This window comes from Phallusia mammillata, chromosome 7, assembly GCF_965637545.1.
Source record: "Phallusia mammillata chromosome 7, kaPhaMamm4.hap1.1, whole genome shotgun sequence".
In the NCBI taxonomy this organism is placed as follows: Eukaryota; Metazoa; Chordata; class Ascidiacea; order Phlebobranchia; family Ascidiidae; genus Phallusia; species Phallusia mammillata.
Genome location: NC_137258.1, coordinates 4,014,717 through 4,039,596, shown reverse-complemented (window position 1 = coordinate 4,039,596; position 24,880 = coordinate 4,014,717). Strand labels below are relative to the sequence as shown.

Sequence of the window (24,880 nt, the reverse complement as noted above, 5' to 3'; positions counted from 1 at the left end):
GTGTAAACTTTACATAATACCTGTGCGTTTCAATTCGGCCAAAGTTTTATGCCACTCGAAACAATTGTCGTAAAAAGCCTGTGGTGACGTATCAATCATTTGTGACGTCAGTCGAGGCTGTGACGTCATATTTTTTGACAAAATGTTTCAATATGTGTTTATGAGTGAAATTTTAACGTCACTTTCTTGAATGAATATGTTTTGCTTCTGTTGGAAACTTGCAGCGGCTATTTTAATCTTTTGCCTAACATCACAGCTAAACGCAGCGTAGGACATTATTATTGTGTAGAAGTCTCAACATCGCTATGATTTATGGCACGTTGTTGCGAAGACGCGTAATTAAATTTGGCCAACCTTTCAAAACAATTCCAGTCATAGTTTGTTATGAAGCCTGGTCAACATTACCGATCTGCTGTGCCCATATTAACTCGAATTTTTGCCATTGTATGCACTTTGCTACCTTTAGCTGGCCATTACTGTGCTTTTACTACCCTTAATGGGGAATTTGGCTGACCTCAAACCGTAGTTTTTGATGAGTCAGCTTAAATTTGATGTCAGTCGCAATAAAGTAAAAGCTTTTTGGCTGTTTCTCCCTATAAATATGAAGCAACCTCAAAATTGCTTTCTAATTTTTAATGACCAGTTTTCACGTTATGCGGTATTTTGGTCTTGTCTTTTACTTGGTAATGATTTTTTTTGCTTTGATTGTTTACTATCGTGATCTCGACCGTTTTGCCCGTTTCCGCGGTGTGTTTTCCTTTGCAAACAAACTGTTTTTGAAGTGTGCAACTCTACCCAGGAAGCAGGGGTATTTAGGGAAATTGTAACCTTTCCCGAAAGCGGATAAAACGGATAAACGATCACTCCCACCAGTCTTTACATGGTTTGCTTTAACCAAAATTTCGTAAAATGCCAAGTTTAGCTTAAAAACGGCACCTTAAACCTCAATCGCCACACTGAGTTTTAAATAAATCTTGCTTTCTTTAAAATAGGTAAACGAAAATAGCATTGACTTTCTATGTTCATCTATTTTCACCGAAACCACAGAACCGGCCTAGTTACTTGTGGTTGCGGCCGAAACAACTTCTATATTAAACTGTTCTGTGTGCACAAAGTAAAACTCGCGATCCCAATCTGTTCATTCATTTACGGTTAGATTAAAAGATATTTTCTAGCAGCGCTGATGAAAGTTAATAAAATTTGGACAGTCTAAGAGGGTTTTTAAACAAGTTATATGCTCTTGTTTGTGACACAAAGTACAACAAAAGTGTGTTAAAAACTGAATACTGTTAAAAATGTCTAAATTATTTGTTTCTAATACGTTTAACTGCGTAAAAGTGGTGCAGAGTCTATTTTAAACTTTTGCGTGCAAATTAGCAATGCAGGTTAAATTTGAAATTGTCATAGCTGGAATTCGATAACCACTTGTTTTGCGTCAAACGTGTAGACCTATTACTGTCACGGCAATTATGTTGGAGTCGTTGTGAGGCAATTTCACACGCAAGTTCGCATTTTCAACGGCTGAGGAATGTTATTGCAGTGCGCGTGGCTTCCGTAACGGCTTGCCGGAGGACATTGCGTTTGTTGTGGTTTTATAGTAAGGTATAAACTCGGCAGCGTAAATTAGCTCGCAGCATAGGAAGATGATGTTGTTATTGTGAATTTGAAGGCATTGTGAAATAAAATTGAGTTACAAGTGCGTTTGAGATCAACACAAAATGCGCGGTTTTTAAAATGCGGTGTGTTTTTCTACTGCTGTTAAGATTTTACCCCCAGGGATTGTGTTAAAATTGATTCTTTTTGCGTGCAAGTTCGAAAACAAGTAGTTTGATAGTTTTCTTAAGTTTAAGAACTTCTGATGTAATGTATTATTAAAACTTCTTTTCGTAGAGGGCTTAAGAAATAATAATTCTGTAGTTTTTAGGATTTAACTGACATCACTCTTAAGGCCATTGATTCCAGAACCTAAAACGTTTATGAAATGTTTTGGATAATTTTATTTGTTATTTTATAATTTTGGTGTTGAAACCGTAAATTAGCCCTATATTTAACCATTTGAATATTTTAACCCTATAAAATTCTTAGAAAACGCATCATGTACTTGTAGAGTAAATGATAACCCATATTTTCCTTAACATTCAACTTTTCATAGTGAGTTTGCACAATATTTGCATCATCATTCACCTCGTAGTGGTCATGATAGTCTTGAATCGAACGAGGACTGGCACGTGACTTTCCAATGTCGCCTAATAATTACTATCGCTTCATTTCTCCACCGTAATTGCAGTGCATAAAAAACGTACAACCACGACGACATTTACAACCACCCTCTGTTTTTGAAAATTTGCTGATCAAAATCACGTGGTTCTATGCAAATAAGGAGGCTCGTGCTGTGATGGGGATCACGCCTGTCTTGGTCACTCAGTGTTGATCTTTAAGTCCGATTTTGATCACTCATATAATTGAAGGTTTTCCGAGAATTGCGCACGATTTTATTGCAATCAGTAACCAGCATTAGATTGAAATAATCGTGTATTCGTGTTTTGAACGTTCGTCAGTGGTATACCGTTTGTGTTCAATTAGTTCGACCACTTTAACTGCAAGTCTTGTCCATCTACATGCATAATATTTTAATAGGTGTGCGTTTAAAACTTTAAACATTAAAAACGTGAAGTGAAAACACAGTGCCACACAGAGTAAGCCTCTTTACATGGAGCGTTTAAGCGGGTTCGATACGCTTATTCGATACGCATTTCTCTCGTTTTCGAAAAAGAAAAAAGGCAAAGCGTATTAGACTTCTCCGATTCTCGATGCGCTCGGCACAGGTGGTTTGAATTAGAGATGTGCCGAATATTGCACGAACCTTACTTCAAAACGTTTTCATGTAGCAGGGGAAAAAAGTATGCGAAAACTTCGCACATTTTGAAACAATATCTTGTACTATTTGTTTAGCGTTTTACATATATCCAGATCTAAAATAAACGGAATTTGCCAGGCGTAAATTGGCAATGCTAGAGAAACAGGTCGTCTAGCTGCCTTTAAGTAACACCAGTAGAAATTAATTGTCCTTGCGTGTAGGTAATAAAACAGTTTCGCTTTAACGTATCGTAAAATAATATGGTTTGACGCAATAGCATTGACTCATGCCCTCTTGCGTCACGTGGGCGGTACCTGGCAACCGACCTCGCTTTATTATCATTCCTTGACTCCGACTTCTAGATTTCGAAGCCTCTGGCATCGATTTAGCTAAGTTCTGACGTCACACTGTGTTCGCGTTCAGAGAATAGATTAGAAGCTTCGATGAAATTTTTCGTGTTGTCAAAACTTTTATCAAACCACTGTCCTTCCGCTATACTCGGGTTTTATACCTTTCGCTTGTTAAACGATAAAAGTTATTCTGCAAATCGTTGCTTTTAAATTGGTGTAGCATAAATATTTTGCGCATGTCTTGCCAACTGTTGATTGTGCTCAACAAAAATAGTGTATATTTCTTTGTTGTGTCGCCAAATTTTAAATTTACAAATGTGTAAGTGTTTCTTGATTGAATAATTTTCCAAGGCCCTGGTTTATTGGTTATCAATCAATTGTTACGTAATCTGTTTCTTGCAAAGCGATTTTGGTGCAACTGATGTCCCATTTATACGTTACTGTTGGATAAGATAAATTGACCTCGTTGGTAAAATCCGCTAATCTAAAGTCATCCTGATTTATAAGCGTGCTTCCCAGTGGTAAAATATTCATGAAATTGCCACGCCCGGTGGCAGCAATTAATTGGATAAGCGTAACAAAACATATGAGCGCAGTGTTGCTGTCATTGGACACGTTGTAATGACGCCAGTGGTATCGATCGTGGAAAGTTGAAAGAGAGGGTTCGAGTTTTTGCTATGGTTGTTTTAACGTGTTGCATTTTTAATTTTTATCACTGTAAACGGAAATTCCCAAATCCGCTTTGGGTAGCTTGTTTTATTGTTTTACTTTAATTCAATAAACTTTTTACAATTCATTTCGACATCAAATATTTTTTTATCGTGAAAACCGTTTTAGACCCAAGTATTGTATTTTACTGATGCTTGTTTGCGTTAAAATTTTGCTGAATCGTAAGAAAATATCTTCTGTTGCTTACTATCAACCAAAATGTCTATATTACAAGATTATGTATAACATTGGCCGTTTTTTTTGTACAAAAGCCGCCAAGCAACTTCTTTAAAATCTTAATTTAGATTCAAAATTGCAGTTTGCATACTTTTGCTGCTAGTGAAAACCATGCCTTGAATTTGTCTGTAATTTCTGTTTACAGTGCTTTTGATCTTAAAAACTAACCAGGATATTCTTATAAAATCCTCACTCCTGTGGTAAAGTTTTAAATTTTTACTGATTCACAAAAGGTGCCGATAACTTACATGTATCGGAAAAAAGCGTTTGAAACATGCATTCTCGAAGCACCCTACATTGGTATGTAAACACTTCGACAATGGTGTGAGAACTGTTCTTGGATGAACCTTAACCCGTCTTAACCTTGCGTATTCGCCCCACCTATGTGTTTCGGTCTATTCTACAGTACTCAACTTTTTCACCTTTCGTTTCTGTGTGTGTGGTCTGTAAGGGTTTCGGAAAAGCTTATTTGGTAAAAACGTGAGTTAGCCGTATTGTGAGTCTAACATCAAAATTGAAGCGAGATGTTTTGCCGTGTCATAGGTCGATTGGGTTCGTCGTTCGCATCAAAGGTCAAGAGTTCAGTCCAATTCAATTTTGCATTGTTACGCGGAAAAAAAGTGGGTAAGGTATAAATGCACACAAAAACGGGTTTCTTCTTGAAGGCTGAAGGGTTAGATAGAATATCTTCATTTATTCATTATACCTACCGCTGTGCAAAAAGTGTTTTGGAGAGCTATTTACTGCATCTTCTGTGAAACTTGTGTAAATCGCTCGTTCTATTTGCAACTTTTGAGTGGATTCGATTTTTATCAGTTAGCAAATAAGATCATTAGTTCTTGTGTATTTTACTTGGGTTGTTTAGGTGTTAAATTTTAAATTTTGTGAATTAGGAATGTTGATGAAATGATTTGGCAGACATTTATGGACAAAGCTCTTTCATGTCTTTTTTAACCATGACACAGTGGTTCATAAACTTAAATCACTCAATACCCTTGAGTTCAATGAAACCTAATCAGCGGTTTGACGAAAACCTTTCGAATTTTTAAAGTTACAGAATCTGTTTTTGGGACGTAAATTCAGGCATCGAAAAGAGCTTGTGTAAAAAATTTGAAGGTGCCCGTACACGTGAAAAAAATCTTCACACCTGTTGGCCGAGGTCTGACCGCAAACGGGTCTACGAGAAACATAGACCACTGACGGCAAAGGCGTTCCCGACAAACAACAAAACACTTCGCTCATGTTCAGCTTGAAAGGACTCCTCGGCTTTAACAACGTCCAATTATGTAGTTGGGCCACACGATGCTTCCACAGGCCCGCTGTGGAGGCTGTCGTTGCTAATTACTGCCTTGCCACACCAGGGAATGGTATAATGTCCACCTCTGCCTTCTTTTTACCGCTGTACGATCAAATACCACAGCTCAATGTTCACTTGTGAGCCCCTCGCGTAGCCAGCGTTAGCTAATGTGGAAACGTCTGTCATTTACAGGCGTTTTTTTGGTTATCTTTCAAAAGGCCGTACTCAGTTTAGATCACAATTAGAGGTTTAGCTTTAGTTCTTCGCACGTGAGGCATTAATGTCGTGAGTGCATCTGTTCGAGGCGTGTGGGGAAATGACTGACATGTTGGTGGTTCAGGAGTAAGTCAGCAGAGTTCAACACCTCTAAGTTTATGCCAATTTCCACTCGAACTCTGAGCTGTCAATCTTATTTTACGCTTGTAGCGAAAGCCAAAAGTTTCACAATATTTTCATTTTTTATCGCAAATCATCGTCAACATTCAAAACAAGGCGACCTTAATTATGGTAACACTCGCAAAAAAGAGGCATGTGTCTTCAGTTGGCCTCGCGCAGTACTTAGCCAGTCATTCTTGTGACGAGCAGTGGATGTCCGTAGCTTGTTAAGCTAGCGTACATTCTTACTCAACGTTAACCACATAGCTGGCAAGAGCGCTAATTGCGACTGCTTTCGTCCCGGGTTGCCCAGAGGCAATGCCTGGTGAGCAGAAAAGATAAACACCCGTATCAGACCTCCGTGTGCCAGCGTGGTTAAAGTCTCGTGGATAAATCTTTGCCCCGATTTGGGTACGATCATTTCAGGTTCTGTTCTGTAATTAGGCATAGCTCGTTTATCCTTTGATCTCAGAGATGTTGCGTTTTTGGTTTATGGCGTGTTCTCAGTATCTGCGATCATCGAGCAGACTAAAGTTATCCCAATGATCTATATTTCGATATTCTGTTTTTGTTTTGCGCCATGTTGAGTGTTATGCAGACAATCGGTAAAATTTTTAGGAGAAAAGTTTCTTTTGATGTGGAATGATGATTGGTTTATCGTACAACTCATACTACGTTTTATTTTAATTCCATGATACGGGTCTTGAGCAGTGTATATCTTATGAATCTTCCGCTACTGTAGACGTACAGCTATTGCTTTCAAAGTTGTTTATTGTGCATTTAACTTTCGACATTGTAATATTTTAATCACATGATACAATGTATATTCCCGAAGGAATCGCTGTAAATGTCGTTTTTGTGCTATTTAATGATTTTTTCCCGGTGCAACTTTCGAAACAGTAATATTTTAATCAACTGATACAATGTATATTCCCCGAAGGAATCGACTTTACAACTACAACAAGTGTTTCTTAATTTTGAGTGACATATTTTTGGCGCTAAAGCACTAATTATCGTGACTGAAAACTCATTGACTTCCTTTGGAGATAATCGATATTCTGGCCAAGGCAGTTATTCTTTCTTTGTCTATGCTGCTCACTTAAAATCAATTCGTATCAGCAAGAGGTCGTCAAGAGCCTTTCGTCTATATTTTGCCTTTGTTGTATTGCTTTAATTGCTAATTATAATAGTTATTGTTTCATAAGGATAAATCGTTGCGCAATCACGTTTAGGAGAATGAGTTTATTGTTGGAGGTGATAGGCCAGGAAGCGCCTTAAATAAATTAACACCAGAATACTGCATTGTTAATTATAAGGCAAAAATATTTTTTCCAATGAAACGCTTTAAAGGGTTGTTTTGATGTAAGGTTGACCTGTTTCATGCAACTTGTAAACAAAACCAGTAAAACTAAAGGATGAACGACTAAATGTTTTTTCTGAACTGATATCCATTGCTATAAGGCTCATTACTTTTCATCCACCAAGCAACGATCTGAGTGTTACCAGCTTTCAGTTTTAATTACGAGTATTGCAAAAGCAGTTAAGTGTCAAATGTTTTTCAATATTTTGCGTTTTGTGTTTAGCTTTACTCAGATTACAGTTTTAGCCAATATTGCACCTGTTCAGTGCAAGAGTAATTGAAGGTGCAGACGTTAAAGCCTACGACTTTCTGGTGACAAATCACTGTCCTTCTGTCAGCAGACATGCTGTGGTAGAGCTTATCGATAGTTTTCCTGCGCTTACGTGCGTCATTACGAAACAGGAAAACCAACGTTGAAATGCAGCATCCTCCTTGCAACGATTGCTGCATTGAACAGCTATTGAAATGTAATATGTGCAACCACGAATACGATGTTTGCTAATTGGGAATCGTCCATAGTGATCTGTGTTTGCAAATGAGTTTGAACGAATTGAATTAATGTTTGCACATCTTTTTCAAACATTGGTTAGGCGTTGGATTATCCACTAAATATTGTTAACTGCGTTTTATAGTAAATCGTTCTTTTTCATTTGGTCTCCGTCTTCTATTGTGCAGGATTGTTTGTATATGTGATGAATGATGTTAATTGTTTGTTTTTCTCGTAACATCATGTAAGTTAGGCTTTGTCTGGTTTTATTGTATGTACAGTATACCGTAGTATAGGAACATAGACACACTGCCCTAAAACATTCAAACACTAAGGTGGCTCAAAAAAATTGCCGACCCCGTACATTAAATTGTGTAAACAGCTTTGGATGATTGTATTCTTCCTGATAGCATGAACCAGCCGGGCCATTGTTTTCTGTACAAGTCCCCATTTTGACCCCGCCCTATGGACATCCGTGCTTTCCACAACATCCGAAATCATCTTATTACATACACCGAGGCTTTATGCATCTGTGTAGCACTTCCCTGCATTACACACATCCGCACTCGTTCCAAGCAAGCCGGGTTGTCTCGCATCCTCGCCAGCTATTCATACGCCCTGCGATTTACGTCACAGTGGGAAGTCGCTATTACACCACAACTACCGCGGTCGCTGTCATTGCTCCTCCCTGCAAAGCTCTCTGCTGCTTTAGAAACATTTCCAGGTACTACAAGATTGTTTGGGCCGCACATGGTTGTAAAATTGTCATTGGAAGGAATTGGGCTTTGTGCTGTGTTATTGCGCATTAATTGTAGGGAATTTTGAATAAAATATTTGGAGTTACCGACTGAAAGTTTTTGCAAAATACTCTGTAACGGTTAAGAAAGTTGCAAAAACACCCCATAACGGTTTAAATTGTAGAGTAACTTTTACGTGCGTATGTTAAAATTTTTACGTGCAAATTTTTTACCTGCATAAAATGTTTTATTAGGATTGATTGTATGGCTGAAAGGCCAAACTAAAATTTACACTTAGATGCACTTTTTCCATTGTTGTTATTTTCACTTTCACAGGTCAGGGCGTTTTCCTCGGTGCTTCGTCTTTAATTAAATACTTGCAGTTTGTAGCGTTGTGAAAAAAGAGCTGTCAGAGGCAGGTTACCTTGTTGCCGTTCTCGTCAATTGAGGCTTGTTGATAGGCAGGAAGGCCGCCTTGCAGTTCATGCTACCGTCAACGTCGTCAATTCATCTGCTGTTGATTTTAATGCAGACGCATTTGAAACGTCAGTGGATTGCAAAGTAAAGTATGTAAGCCAGGAGTGAGATACGCCGTAGTTGTGGAATAGCGATGAAAAGTAAAATCGAAAGTGTATGTAAATTTACGGCTATAAAACGCTTTCTAGATATTTTATTTGTTGGCATTGCTACTAAAAAACAAATAAAGTTTTAGCGGTTATACTAGCTTGGTACGAAAAAAATGCTCCCGTCTGCTCATCGTGTCTTATATAACCGTGAGCAATCAGTAATTAAGTGCGATGGGTCGAGACATCGGTCGAAATTGTACTTGTTGTTGTTTCAAAGATTTTTCTTATATTTGAGGTAATATATTCCAAAACCTAATAATCAAAATTTAACGACTTTATTTTTTTGGGTTTTATTATTTTGCATGGTTCGGTAGCGCATTGATCCAACAGGCCATGTTTGACCAACGACTAAAACCCAACGCGTTAAACTGCGAGTTTGGCTAAAATGCAACGACACCGTTAATACATATTAGCAAAGGCATTATTTATCTGTTTCCACGTATTTTCCGGCATTTTGTTTTCTGCATTTTTAGCATACTATTTTGCTGAAATTATATTGTTAATTGAAATTTTATCAAAGCAATTTTCATAAAATCGAGTTTTGTGAAATTTTTGTGGTACAGTGGTATTTTAATATGAGCTTTTCAGGTCAATTAGAGTTTAGAATTAAGTTTATCTCTGTAAATCTGTGACGTTTTGACCGCAACATAGGATTAGCTGTCATGTGTTATGGTAATGGACTAATTTTTTTCGGCATTCTGGTCGATTTTAGATTCAAATTGCCCTCAAAGTCACGAAGTTCCACCAAAAACCGTGTGAGTGTGTAGTACTCAAACAGACAAGGCCTCATACACGGTTGAACCCAAACCTTGGACTTCGACCTTAACGTTAAAACACTTCTGCACAAGACAAAAAAATGCATCCATAAATACGTCAGTTCTGATCTGTTGTGTGTTTCGTGACTACTTTTTCCGTCTTGATCGCAAAGAGCTGTTAGTTTTAGATATAGCAGAAGGCGGCTCGGCTATCAAGCCATCTGCCAAGACCATGCGTCGCCACCTTATACAGTCAAGTCACTAAATGCCATCCTTGTTTGCGTGGCGTTTAATTTATCGCTGACACGATCTAGGAAACTATGAGGGTCCCTGGCAACACCCACCTACAGTATAGGTAATGCCGTCCATTAGGGCTGTTGTAGGCTGTGACATGAAGCGGTTTAAGCCAACCGATCGCGGTGCCTTTCTTGTGGTTTCTCACTTCACGGAAACCTGCTGTTGTTTTGCGAGGCGGTAAAACCGCGGTTACTGGTAAACCTAGACCTACTAAAGTGTTTTCGACAATACAAATCGCCTGAGAAATATTTCTGATACAATATCTTGACGATACAAGGCCTTCTTTGTGTTTAGCAATAGAAATAGCTGTGAAAATATTTTTGATATGCAGTATGCGGGGCAAAAGTAGCCCAATCAAACCCATAACTTTGGTGCACCTGTACAGTATAATATAAACGTATTGTTTGCATAGAATTATAACACAGTATAAAATACCTCAACAGGATAACCGACTTACGCAAATAATTGCCGCAAAAAAAGTTGTGTAATCAGAAAATTTTGCAGTTAAAAAAGATTAAAAAAAGGAACACAAACGAAAATAAAAATTATTTTTACGTACGTGCCAAAAGATTTTGTTTAACTTTTTTGTGAGGGTCTTTTAATAAATTTTAGAAACACTTTACCTAAAATGTGTCATGGATAAACCTCTTATGGGACATATGTACACTAAGTCATTTTTCGTAGACATTGTCCGGTCTGTCTGCAATAAAAACCTCAAAATTTATTTTCGGTTAATTGTTAAGTTTGAGGTTTACCTATATTTTGCCGCGTTGGTACCAAACAAGTCATTTCGGAAAATGTCAGGTCTTTTGTGTGGCTTCGACTTAAATCTGTGCATTTTCAGTTTATTGCCCAACCCACTGTTTGTGATATTCAATTCTGGGCTTGGTTTATAAGTACTCTGCTGTCACGCATACACTTTTTCGTCAAAAGCAGGGCTTAAATAGTAAAGGTTATGAAACCGTAATGGAATTGGACGTTTATTCAATCGATTGCTTAGCCTTATAATCACAGGAACGGTTTTCGCTTTGCTTGTGTATGCGCCAGAGCCGTTTCTTAGATGCACAAATAAGTAGATTTCTTGAAATGCAAGTCCTAAGTAAATGGGGTTTTAGTTTCACAAGCTTTGAATGACAAAACTTGAACGGTTCCTAAATTAGCACGGATGTCGTGTATACGATCAAGCTTTTCTTTCAAACGTTTTGAACGGTTGTGTGCCTACAATCTTGAAACTTACATAACGTTTGCTTTGGTAAAACACTATAAGCTTTTTAGGTATTTAGGATTTAGCAATGCGCCGTTGTGTAACTAAGCATACGCAAACGATTAAAACATTCAGTACAAGCATTTGACAAATTCTGTTGATCCTATATAATTATAGACGGCCTTTAGTAGCAGATATGTAAAATCGACGTTAAATAACACTTATTTCACTGGTATTGCCAATTTGTAAAAACATTTAATTGATAAAATAACAACATTTTATGCTATTTTGAAAAGCATTTTTTTTGTATAGCGAAAACAAATGTCATATTTGTCTTGTGGGAAATACTGCAAACAATCTTTACATTATGAATGTCATATTCAATTTAATGTATCCTGGAATGCACATCGATGCCACATCTTAATATTTTGGCAGATATGTCAGGGCTGAGCGCTTGTCAGATATCGATGATATGTCGGGTGCAAATGGGGTTGGCAATTGCAGTTATGCGTACTTGATTTGTGTTTATGTTTCTTGGGCCAAATCACTCTGTTTGGAGATTAAATCGCCGGAGATAAGCGAAAGCCGGAAAAGACTCTTCGCAATAAAAATGTTGTATAATGTCAAAAAAGCAGAACTGGCCTTGGTAAAGCTTAGCTTACACACGGCTTGGGGAATTACGTTTCAAAGGTTAGATACAGTGATGTTATTTCAGTACACATTTAAAGGATTACCAGGCAAAGTTTAAAGGTGATCTGAACAATTGACGCGGCCTGATAGATTGATTGGTGTGAAATGTTAAAAGACACGTTTTTGACCTTTTCAATGCTTTGAGGTACGTTAAAATTAAGTATCGGGGCCACATCTGTTTTTCAACCTTTTGATATCTCTGTTTCGTAATCATGGATCACCTTCCCAGAAAGGGACACACTGTTTTTGTCCGTATTTTTCTGTCTAACGCAGGTTTGTCAACAAGATCTGGTCAAAAAAGAGCTGATTTCAATTCATTCACATTTACATACAACTTAATAGATAAGCACCTGGAGTTGTAAATTTTCACCCCGGTTCATCCAGCGATTCACCGTTAAGACCCTGAAACATGAAAATTTGATAACTTCTGCACTTGCTTTACATTACATAGAAGTTGCACACTTTTTTGATTGTGTGTTGTAAAGAATTTTAGAGCTTTTTCTAACGTTTTGTTACATTTATTTTTTGTACCCGTTAAGTATTTTTCAACTTATGCGGGCATGAATTTAAACGAATTTGTCAATACTACGTCTGTAACTTAAATTGAACAGCTGTTACCAGTGATCGCAATAATACAAATTTTCTGAAACGTTACGAAAGCGTTAAACTTAAACAGAATATTTTAAATTTCGGCAAAAGTATTCCAGTGATGTTCGTAACGCAGTGATGAAAGATCTTAAACCAGTCTGGAACTTTACGAACCGAATTTTTATAGTGTACAAACAGTAATACTCCTTCACCTGTTCACACTGCGGAGGCCCGCACCGCAAAGTTTTCACACACGCGTTTGACGTCATCGGCACGTGATCAATTCGCTACGGCCTGTCGAGCGAGCCAAAGTTCTAACCTGTGACATTGATTGAAGACCCGTTTCGGTGCAAATATTAGTTTTACTCCCGAACTGATGGATTGCGCAGTGCTTTGCCTCGCAACTAGTTAAACAGCGCAGTTTGTCTCATTTCGGAATGCCGTCAAGAACCTTAAGGTGTGAATTAGGATTGATCACTCGTTTGCGTAGTTTCTAGTTTTTACCTTTTGTTACCTTGCTACTTTTCACGTAAATTTTGACCAATCAAAGCACTGATAAAAAATCTGGACAATTAAAACCACTATTCCTCTTATTCGCCCCCAGTTCCATTTATAAATGAGTTTTCATGGCACATATGTTTATTACCTAAGTACCCTTTTGAAAAGCGCACCAGTTAGATGTTATATGCTGCATTATGGGAGATTAGCCAACTGTTTTCAAGATGCATAACCTCTAGGTTTCCATTTACGGATTTATGTTCGTCACCATGACAGACTAACCTTGCAAAGTGTTTGTGCAAATAATTACCTGTTGGTTAAAAGTCATTATTGTGAAATACTTGTTGTGCAATATCGGCTTTTAAATTATTGTGTGCATTTGTTTTCGTGTGTACGCCAAGAACCCGAAATTGCACACTTTTGGATTCATAGTAACCTGTTTCGGTTCGTGCTTAAGCCTCTGAAGCTGCACGCGCCCACACGTGGACCTTTATTAAATCTGAAAGGTCGGCAACGGGAACGAAATACCTTTACCTCGGGATTTTAATTAAGCACCAGGTCGATGAAAATGTAATCTTACAACGGTGATAGTGACTTCATACCGCCCAAAAGGATAGGTTGATACCGTGCTTAGGAAGGACAAGGGTTTATTAAGCTTTTGCAGATGTCCAGTAAAGGGCATCAGGACGTTGATTGATGTGTTTCCTCTTCTACGCCGTGTTATTGATACAGCTGTCATGCTTTGACGGCGACAGTCAGGCTCAATACGGACAAGTTGCCGTCGTTTCCAGGAAGACTACATGTTAATGCGCTTCTTTTCTGTAAAAACCTCAAGTTTTACATATATTTTGTCGCCTCATTGTAACAGTTTACACCAGTGGTTCTCAAACTTTTTTACCATGCGGCGCATTAAAGAACTAAAATTTCCTTCCGCGGCACACTTCGCAGGGAAACACAACAGAAGTTGATCATAAGCTTATAATTAAGTTAACTTTCAACTTTATTGTGGTGGGTAAGGATGCTTTTTATTACCAATAACAAAATATGGGCTTTAAAACTTTGTTATGCGCACCAGTATTTTGCCGTAAAGGCCTAAAACACTAGGGAATGTATTTGCACTTCAAAAAAGAAAATATTTCGCGGCACACTTGGAAATCTCTCACGGCACACTAGTGTGTCGCGGCACACAGTTTGAGAATCACTGGTTTACACAATTTGTATGTAAGGGTCACCAAAGGGACAAATACACACATGGATTGAAATTGGCTATTTTAAATTAAAATCCAAACAGTCAAAAGTTCATGTCCCTTTCCTGTGCAGCAAACCGCGTCTAATAATTATGGGTCCCCTTCCCTGAAGGGGACACATATTGATTTTACTCGAATTGTTTTTGGTTTTTTCTTTTTTTTTTCTTTTTTTTTCTTCTTTTTTTTCTTCCCAAAGTTTGTCCGACTCGTTTTTCCATCAAATGTTTGATGGATTTGGCTGAAATTTACACAGATGGTAGATATAGTTATGTAGATGTGCATCCCACTTTGTTTTTGTTGATAACCCCAGTATTTACCCCGCTAGCCCCCTAAAATGGGTATTTTCCCCCCGAAGTTTGTCCGACTCGTTTTTCCATCAAATGTTTGATGGATTTGGCTGAAATTTACACAGATGGTAGATATAGTTATGTAGATGTGCATCCCACTTTGTTTTTGTTGATAACCCCAGTATTTACCCCGCTCGACCCCTAAAATGGGTGTTTTTACCCAAAGTTTGTCCGACTCATTTTTCCATCAAATGTTTGATGGATTTGGCTGAAATTTACACAGATGGTGGATATATTCATGTAGATGTGCATCCCACTTTGTTTTTGTTGATAACCCCAGTATTTACCCCGCTATCCCCCTAAAATGGGTGAGTTTTTAAACAGTGTCAAAATTGGAAAATTTTTCTGTTGCTCAATAGTGTTACAAGGGCAACCAGTTGTATGTTGCTCGTTGGTGGGTTGCTCGTTGGTGGGTGGGTTGGACGTTTTTGCGCCATGGCAGTTAGGGGCTTGTTTACAGCCCTATGACGTCAGAAACATTAATGGTTGTTGCTTAAAACACCTCTAGTGGTCGAAATTTTAAACATTGGCGATTTGGGCTGAAATTTTGCAGTACTATTGATTGAGTCATTGTGGTTTTTATATATTTTTTAGTTTGTGTGTCGAACCCAATTAGTTACCCCACTAGCCCCCTGAAATGGGTCAGTTTTTTAAAACGTTAAATAGGACATACTTCAAACAATATCTGGGGTAAATCTAATTTTATAGTTTGTATTCTACATAGTATTATTATTTAAGCCCAGTGCCGATCACTGTGTTTTACCTTACAACACCCGACTTTCTCATGGTTATCTCTTGAATTGCATTATTTTCAACTTTGCTTGTGTGGGGACCCATGAGTTTTTGCCTGCAGAAACGACTAAAGTAATAAAAGAAGATGGCTAATATGGGACCCAATACAAAATAATCATAGGAAATATATTTATGTTTTAAAATAGGTTATAGTGTATATGCAAGGGCAATATGTGCTAAGCCACCCTTCTAGTTTTGTAAACAAATGCTAAAAACCAACAAACATGACTTTTTAAAAGATCATTTATTTGTTTTGTTTGTGATATTGTTAGAACTTGCTTTCCAACAGACAAGCATGTGCTTACATCAAAACACGAATTTAGTAACTTTGCTTGTTTTTGTCACTCCATTACACCTATTATTACGAAACCTGTCTGTTATGCCTCTTGTAGCATAAAATGGCGATTTGCAATATGTTGCCCCTATCCTCTGCCACCCACACTTTTCATCAATATTTGCTCTGTCGTCGTTGACTTTATAAAGTGACAAATGTTTTGGTCTGAGTTCCCCTTGACCGTATATTGTTATGAGTAACAATGTATTGCTTTGACAAGTGTAGCAAGTTATGGCTCAAGGTTTTTTTGCAAATTTTTATTGCGTCAACTTTCGCCTATCCTAATGTCCCGTGAGATAACATTTTCGTTGCGGCATTCACCCGTGTTACGAGCAAACACTTCTGTATCTCGACCACGCTGCTGTTGTATACGTGTTACGATGATGTATTACCTAATTTCGCTCCGACCGCATGGTCTCCACGGTAATGATTACGACTTTATGCAATGGGCCGTTAAGATGGGTGACGCTTTTATTGTAAGAGTAAATAGTGGAGCTATGGAGCGGTCTATTCGTCTTGCATGTTTAGATTTTTTAGGTATTGTTATGACTTTAAAGTTATCAACCTTTGTAAAAAATGCATTTAAATGGATAGGCTAGGAATTAGGGATACAGGTGTACAGGTGGCTATTTCTAGTGCTACATGAAAAAAATATTCGATTTAAGTATTGTAATCTTTAATTTGGCGAAATTAACCAACCGCATCTTAGACATAAAAAGATTACACTAATACGGTTCTACGTCAAATGCTTGATTATGTGTTTAAGTAGAAAGAGGCCGCAATGCAAAATCCACGTAATAAGCCATTGATTTATTATGGGTCCCCTTCCCTGAAGGGGACACATATTGTTTTTGTCCGTATTTTTGTCCGTACACAGGCCCCCGAAACGTAAATGTGTCTAACGCTCGTTTGGTCAAGAAAGACACTGTAGGCAGAAGTACCAAGAGAGTAACTCACTGGTTTACGATAGCGGGAGGGCTCAGCTTGACGTCGGACAGACGTTTTACGAGACGTCGTTTCAGTGATTAGAAATCAGCTGTTTTGCACAGCAATGCTATGTCGTTTTATTAAGTTATCACTCACATTTTTAGTTTTGGCGAAGGTTTTACACCTATGACGTGATTTAAACCTAATAACCGTGCTTCGGTTTTGTATATGTCAAGCAAAACTTTGTTAATCAAAGTAAAGATGAAAAAGTTAACTTAAAGTGACTTTTTGCCAAATAAATGTTTTTTAAATGCTCGTTGTCAGGTTGGCCGCCGCATGATCACGGGTTACTTAAGGTCAACTAGTAGGTATTACAAACACAGTTCAAACCTTTCTTTCGTCATAACGTAGCGTTTTTTTGACAATCAATTTAGGAGTCAATACTCAAGTATAAATTAGGTTAAACAGTATTGTTGAACACCAAGGACGGCGTGCTATTGAAAACGGTGTCAAAAGGTCAAACAGTCGTTTAGCGTGTGCACCCTGAGAGGTTACTACAGGTCAATGGTACTCGTTTTGCGAAACAAAGTTAAATGAAAAACACTTGTTATGTATACACTTGTAGCAAATTGCTTTTTAATTTAAAGTGTCTGTAACACAACTGTTACAGCTTTCTAAAAAAAATTGTGTTCAAAATCCGACCTTGGACGACAATATCTGGGTCAAAGCAAGAGATTAGATTAAAGTATTTGTTACGTTTTTTTAATGTTTTTGTAATTACATGACAATAATAGTGCAAAAAGAATACGAACAATTTTTTGTTGTTGGGTTAATGCTTTCTAAAAATGTGTCCTTAAGAATCTAAAAATCACCGCAACATTTGTTTACTGTAAATCCGCACAAACGCGCGTGTGGGGACCCATCAGTTTTTGTTTACAAAAACAATCATATGTGTAGATCAAATGATGTGTATAGTAAATTGGTAAATATCGTATAGAATATATAAAATGGAAGTATATCAGAAAGCCACTCTTCTAGTTATATCCGTGGATTTATTATGCATATTGGAGTAGTTATTGTTGGGGGTTTGGGTAACCTTAAGATACAATCATTCTTGACTGACATTGACCAATCATCTTTTTACAACTTGATTATCCAGTAAGCAGTTACATGCCTCGAGTGATCGCCTGAAATTACAAATAACACGTTAGTTAAATAAACACAAATGTGATTATTTAGGCGCAAATATGATTATGTATGAGGTATGGGAAGGTAGTGGTGTTTACTTGAGACGAAGAAACACCGAGTTTCCGGAGTTAGTAGATAGTACCGTCGTGGGTTCGAATCCCATCGCGACGTTTGTAAATAGTACAGTCGTGTGTTCATCGTTATCTTGGTTGTTCTGAATTGCGCTATCGGCGTGAAACGGTTTTGTACTGGTGTATATCTTTAGTTGGCCTATGTTGTACTGTAGTTCGCATATATTTATGTCGGTTAATCGCAAGTTCGCTTTAGTGATTTGGAGCAAATTATATCGTACAATGGCTTTGTTACTTCGCAGCTTTCAAATCCTACAACTTTAACTCGTAGCAAAGTGTGTAAGTTGTCATTTGTCTGCCTCAATTTCACAAAATTACCAAACAATGCAACATTGCCGATGAGCGACCCCATGACGCCACAAAAGTCCCAACCCACCAATGACGTCATTCCTGCGCAGGCTGTGATGTCATCAGTGCTAGTGGACACCGCGACGCTCGTGGATGTTCAGAGCAAGCTCGAGGATCTGTCCAAGGACCCAAGCAACGCGAATGACGTCATCAAGAAACTTCAGGAACTCCTTCGGCCGTACAAGGTAAGAAAAACTTGATTTTTTGTTGTATGTAGGTTTTCTGGTGTATTTTTTGCAGTTTTCCGTTTTGGAAGTGAGATTTTTGCGTTTTTTTTTTTTTTTTTTTTTAACTTTAGTCTGCGAAGAAGTGTTTGGGAAAGTTTGTTTTGTACTTTAAACTCGGCAGAAAACCCAAACGATGGTTTGCAATAAATCTCGTTTGGAATGGTGTAGAGTTTTAAATGAACTATGCGTTTTTTGTAAAACCTTCAACATGACCATAATATATCTTATATCTTCAACCTAACATTACACCCCACAAACTATAATTAGCAGTAAAAAAATGAAGCTCTATTTACGCAAGTCTTAAACATAGAAACAAGCCACCAAGCACCTCTGCTATAGTTTTAGTAGATCGCATTTTATCAAACACTTGACACATGCTTTCGGTTTTTCCAAACAAAATTACCGCAAGCAGTTGCATGACTTAACTTGCGTAACTGCTTTGTTCACCTTTCAATGAACCTTCTTGGTTTCTGCGTGGCGAGCCAAGACGTGCAACCAAATATAGTGACAACCCATAAAAAGTCCCTGTTTGTATCTGTTATAAAAAGTCCCTGTTTGTATCTGCGTTATAACAAACGATTGGAATTTTTATTTTTAATACGACGGTTTCTTAAACTTTGCTGGCCCCTTGGTGCTTTTAGGGGCTAATTTTGAAAAAAAAATTATTTGCAACATACCAAAAGCAGTGTTACCCTTTAAAACCAAAATCTTAGTAAATATCAATAGTTTGCCAATACATAAGAGAGTATTGTTTCAATTAGGATTCTCAGCGGTTTGCTTAAAGAATTTGGTCTTAGCCTTACCACCGCATTGTAGCAAGTCTTCAGACCGAAATCGTTTCTTGGGTATTATTGTCGACACGCGTGACGTAAATGCAGCACGGCTATGATTAAACGCACGCACTGTGACGTCACGCTGAACTGAAGTGACTAAAGCTTTGCTCAACGTGCGGGCATTACTTTGTGTTGTAGTTCGTTGATTACTGCAGGAATGTGATGATTGAGAGCAAAGCTGTCAATATCACTGGTTTTTTATTATTCTGATAATTTTAGGCTGTTTAGACAGGTTAAGGTGTTTTATTAAAATTTGTGTAGAACTTGGTTTAAACAATATTACAACAGTTGTTTTAAAAACTGGGTTTTTTTTCAACTAAATTGACTATTTTTGATGAAATACTTCCGGATTTGTGTTGAGTGAGTAACTAGCCAGTTCCACCGTTTGCCCCTTTAAAAATTGTTTTGTCTTTTTTATAACTTACTTTTGCTGCCTCAGTTCTTTTTCTAAATGTCTGTAAATATTACTTATTGCAGAATAATTAGAAATTGTAGACCTTTACTGAAAAACTTAGTTTTAGAACCAGTTCCAACATTTTGTTAAGTTATTGCAATTTGCAAAGGATTTTAAAACACCTTTTTGTGAGATAAGTGTTTACTGTGAAAACAAAGTACTGAAGAGCTTTTACTAATTAACAACACTAAAGGTTTGTTTGTTTGATTTACAAAAAAATATGTTACCTTTTTCTAGTAAACATTATTTCTTAAAAAAACTAAAACCTAACTCTATAAAACACACATTATAGTTGGTTGTGGTTGGGTTTGGGTTTGGTTTTGGCAAAGTTTTTAAAACTTTTGTGTCAAAATCTCATTTGGAAACTAGGTTAAAACTGATAAAATATATTATTTGTTTGGCATTAACCAGCGTATAGACTTGGTTATGAGATAGGCACTAATGCTAAAGGCGAAATGTTTACCGTGTTCACACGGCGGTTTGGTATTGTTTACATTAAATTTATGGCTTGCTTACGGTAACAGCATAGTGTGTGGTAAGCTTTGCCAGTCAAGGTAATCGATCACAATAACTCGCTTGGGATACGGTTTTAGCAAGACCTGTAGGCAACAATTAGACCATTTTGCCGGTTTGTACCCATACCAAAATAAACACTCCCAAAATATGGACCATTAAAAATTTATTGCGCTTAAATGTGTCAGCTGTTCTATGATCGTTCAGTTATTTCTCTACATAAACCGACGTTTTTACATTTGCTTTTGAAACAAAACAAAGCTACAACTTCACTTAGATACTTTTTTCCTGTTTAAATAAAACGCTCCACCAACCTTTGCAAAACGTACACGATTCTTACGTCTTGCTTTTTTCTTCTAAATTTGAGACATTTTATTGAGTTGTATGGAGTTTAAATACGTTTTAAGGGAACACTACCTTTATTTGAGTTTAGATTGTTTTGTGTGTAGGTAATATTCTCAAATTCACAGCAAATGCTCTTTTGTAGGTCAAAGTTGTTTTGCTTTTTTGCCCCTTAAGTTGATCTATATTCCAATTTAGTCATAGATAGCCTATCGTGTGTGACGTTTTTGTGTTAACTGACGTTTCCTTTCTTGTCGCATTGTTCTGTCATAATATATTATTGACGTCAGATGTTGAGACATAACACCACCCCGCATTTCCGAGAAACGCAGCCGCAAATTAATACCGGAAAATTTTGCCAACCGCCGCAAATCAGCAAATACACAAGAATGTTTGGCCCCTAAAACACCCTACAGGCTCCCAAAATACATTATCACTGATTCCTTAAGACTAGAATCTATGGGGTATAGTGCCATCTTAAATGCCGCTTGTTACGGATTTACGCTGTAGACGAAAAAAGCTTTACATGGGTTTTCAATCCCCTTTGCTTGTAAATCGTTATTTTGGGGTACAACGTCCGTAAAGGGAAACATCCTTTAAGCAGCATGTTTATTGATTGTGTAACCGGCTTTTCCACCTTAAGAACATCATTTTACAATTGCTTATTTGCCAAATTGTCCTTCCATGTCACTTTTAAGACAAATTGACACGACCCTGACGTTATATAAGACAAGAAAATCGTTAGACCTGTTTTTACTGCAATTAATCAATGCTATTTACATAAGAATGACTGGCACACTAATCCTTTTGAGAAATATTAAGTGTAGTTTAAAAAAACGTTTTACAAAACCTGTTCGGTTGACTCAATAATATTTTTGCGTAAAAAAATGTTGCGGCACTTTTGGCTCACATGTTTTTGTGCCGGATTAATCCGATCATTACAACGCACTGACGTAAACATAAACATTTGTCTAATCAGAATGACCCCGAGGTCAATCTAGCACTTTTTCGTGTTTACGAAACGGAAACCATAGCATTGTACGTTTAAAAAATCACGTGCACAAAATATTCTGCCAATTTTGGGCGTTATATTGGTAAAATTCTTCAGAAGAAAATCTGAAATCTTGTTCTGAGGTTTCAAACACGTTTGTCATGTGCAGAGACAGTATATGTTCTTTTGGGTTAACCTATGTAAGCTCTTTACTAGAATGTAGGAAGACATTCTTCAACGCAGTGGTTCCCAGCCTTTATCGACGAATTCCTCCCTTAACAATTCTAAACATTTTCATTCCTTCCCAATAAGCTACATAGTAGGTAGATAATAAACCAGCAAAGAACAGTTAAAATTGGGTATTTTATCAAATTTATATTCCCAGAGCTGAAGTGTCTATTTACGAACGACATGTAAAAATTAAAAGTAAATTCCTCCCTTGAAGTTTTGTCTTACACATGGGATGAATTCCTCCCCGGTTGGGAACCACTGCTTTAACAAATACCTTAATGAAGCCATGAACCCGTAGTGAAAGTATAAAGACAACGTATGTCTTAATCACTTAATCAATACAAGCAGTGGTTCTTGGAACGCAGCGTCGTAAACCGAAAATGACGCAATGCCTTGTCATAATTTATCTTCAGCTGCTCTGATCTCAGACACTAGGTTTCATAGCAGCTTGCATGCAATGACCCAGCCTCTAAAACCGTCCACGGGTCGCGTGTGCCCTTGTTTCAACCGTTGTTGTATAGGTCCCCTTCACCGTCTAATTCGTACGTTAGGGTCGGGAAAGTGTGATTCAAACATACTCAATTTTACAAACATAATAGATTATAGTGCAGTGGTTCCCAACCTTTGTCGACGAACTATTCCCTTCAATTCAAAACATTTTCATTCTTCCCCAATAGACTACATAGTAGATTCTCCCAATTCAAAGATCATTTAAAATTAGGTTTCTTTATAGGTTGTTCTCCCAGAGCTAAAGTCTATTTACCAACCAGATGTACAAATTTAAGTAAATTCCTTATCTCAAGCTTTAAGATTCCTCCCCGGTTGGGAACCACTGGATTAATGGATACTTAAAACTGTGCCCTGTTTCTGTATCTCCGGTTGACCCCTTGGTAAACCCAACCCCCAACCCTAAACGCACTTTATCGAAACAGAAATGTTTGAAAGCTTGGGCATGTTGTTGATTGGTCGGGTTCTAAAAGATATTTCATCTAACTTACGAAATAAGTTTAGCGTTCTGTGACCGCAGTTTTATGTATATGTAAAACCCTCTGTATACGCATTGCTGCAGCGATCCCGGGAAACTTAAAAACATGCGCCGTGGTTTCATTGGTTTGTATTGGGAGATAGTTCATGTCAAGTCTTTCTAGAGCCAATGTAAGTTTACATAACCATGGTTGTTGTGACAGTTCTTCGGGTTTGACGTTTCAGCGTGGAAAGCAGGCACTTGAGACAGGGCGGCGCGATTTCTATGGGGCTGCTTGACGTAAACCTCCTTTTCCTGCTTTTAAAGTAAACCCTGATGTTGAAATGGATGTCGGCAAGCCAATCAGATTGTTGGTTCTTAGGGGGCGCATTAAACTCCATTTTATACTTAAATATACTTGCCTTTTTGGAGATCTTTTAACGTTACCTAACATTTGTTCCGGAATTTTCAAATCTGCTATCAGGGAAAATCTTTGCTCAGCGGAATAATGAAGAGTTTTTCAAAAGTTTATGTACCAGACTTATTTTAAAGTGTAAACCTTGATAAAAACCACGAAAGTGCATTCTAAAATTTGCGAAATTGCTGGTCAACACCTTGCCTGTTTTTTGTTTTATAACCTATGTCAGTTATTACCAAACTTGTTGCTTAAAGTGTTGTTGCCTTGTTGTAAACTTGGTATGGTATCCGACAGGCATTTTTAGCAGAAGCAATTCGTTTGAAAAGGTCACAGTTCGTGCTGCTGGCGGATGTCGTGAGTTTTGCACTAAATAGATTCGTGTAATATCCAAATGGAGATTTTCTGCACCAACCAACACGCTTATTTGCAAATTAGAAAGTCCAAAATATTCAGTTTCGAATACTGAAAGTGATGACGAAATATTGCCTGTTTTAAACAATATAGCAGCAAAGAAACCAGAATCTATACAATACTATATTAAGCAATCAGCTCATACAGAAACAATATGTTATTTTGGTCCACTACTTATCTTGTGTCATCAAAAAAATCACGAGCTAAAACTGGCTATAGTAACATCGAAATAAAACCACTAGTAATAGTATTTGCACCATTTTTTGTTTCCAAGATCTTTTAAGGACAATTTTTGCTAAATGTTTTCTTACTGTTTATTGGAATGGGTAAAGCTATTAACACCATACCTCACGGGAGACCCACTTTCGATAGGTGGCGTAAAGAGCTGATTTACTTATTTAGCGACTAAAGGGGTTGGGTTAGGAAATAAGTTTTGAAAATTTTACATTAGTAACTTAGTTCTTTTGCCAGTTTTATTTAATTATAAATGCTAATACCTTATCCCGACCCTATAAGCCTTAACTGTGAGCATTTTTGGAGATATAACGTTTTAAATGTGAAAAGTGCTCTTTGTCCCACCTATCGAAATTTAGGGTCTCCCATAAGGTATGGTGGTAGCCGATTCTCCATTGGAATGAGATACTGATAATGCAGGTTCTTTTTATCAACCATTAACCAGATGTGGTTTGTTTTCAACCATATTTTATTTACGTGTTTTGTCGAAAACACACCGTACCACTGGTGTCCTGACTGGCAATTAACCATTATTTGGTGTTTCAGACGGACCACTGATCCTGATTGGCAATTAACCATTTTTGGTGTTTCAGACGGACCATATCAAACCACGACAGGTGGTGTGGCTTCACGACAGCACCACAGATGGTTCAGATGAAGATAGCGGATGCGTGAGCCCAAGACACCTCGGAAAGGTTGGTCTTATAACAACAGTAGCGTCAAGTTCGGTAATGAGACCATTTTCCTATGGGGTATTGGTCGTTGTCTTATTAAATTACCAAAGCAAGAGGAGAAATTGCAACCATAGGAATAGGTAGCGAGATGGTAAATTTTTTTGTAAAGGTCGTCATTAGCATTTCTTGTAATTATCGTTTGTGACAA

At 37.5% G+C, this 24,880-nt stretch overlaps 1 protein-coding gene across 1 annotated transcript in view; it reads left to right on the top strand.

Moving 5' to 3' along the window:
* LOC145237294 (cGMP-inhibited 3',5'-cyclic phosphodiesterase 3A-like) overlaps positions 1–24,880 on the top strand; it is a 49,132-nt gene that overhangs the window by 13,316 nt on the left and 10,936 nt on the right. Inside the window, exons 6-7 of the mRNA XM_080100098.1 lie at positions 18,431–18,565; positions 24,592–24,693. Coding sequence (XP_079956224.1) covers positions 18,431–18,565; positions 24,592–24,693 — 237 coding nt within the window. The remainder of the gene's footprint in view (positions 1–18,430; positions 18,566–24,591; positions 24,694–24,880) is intronic.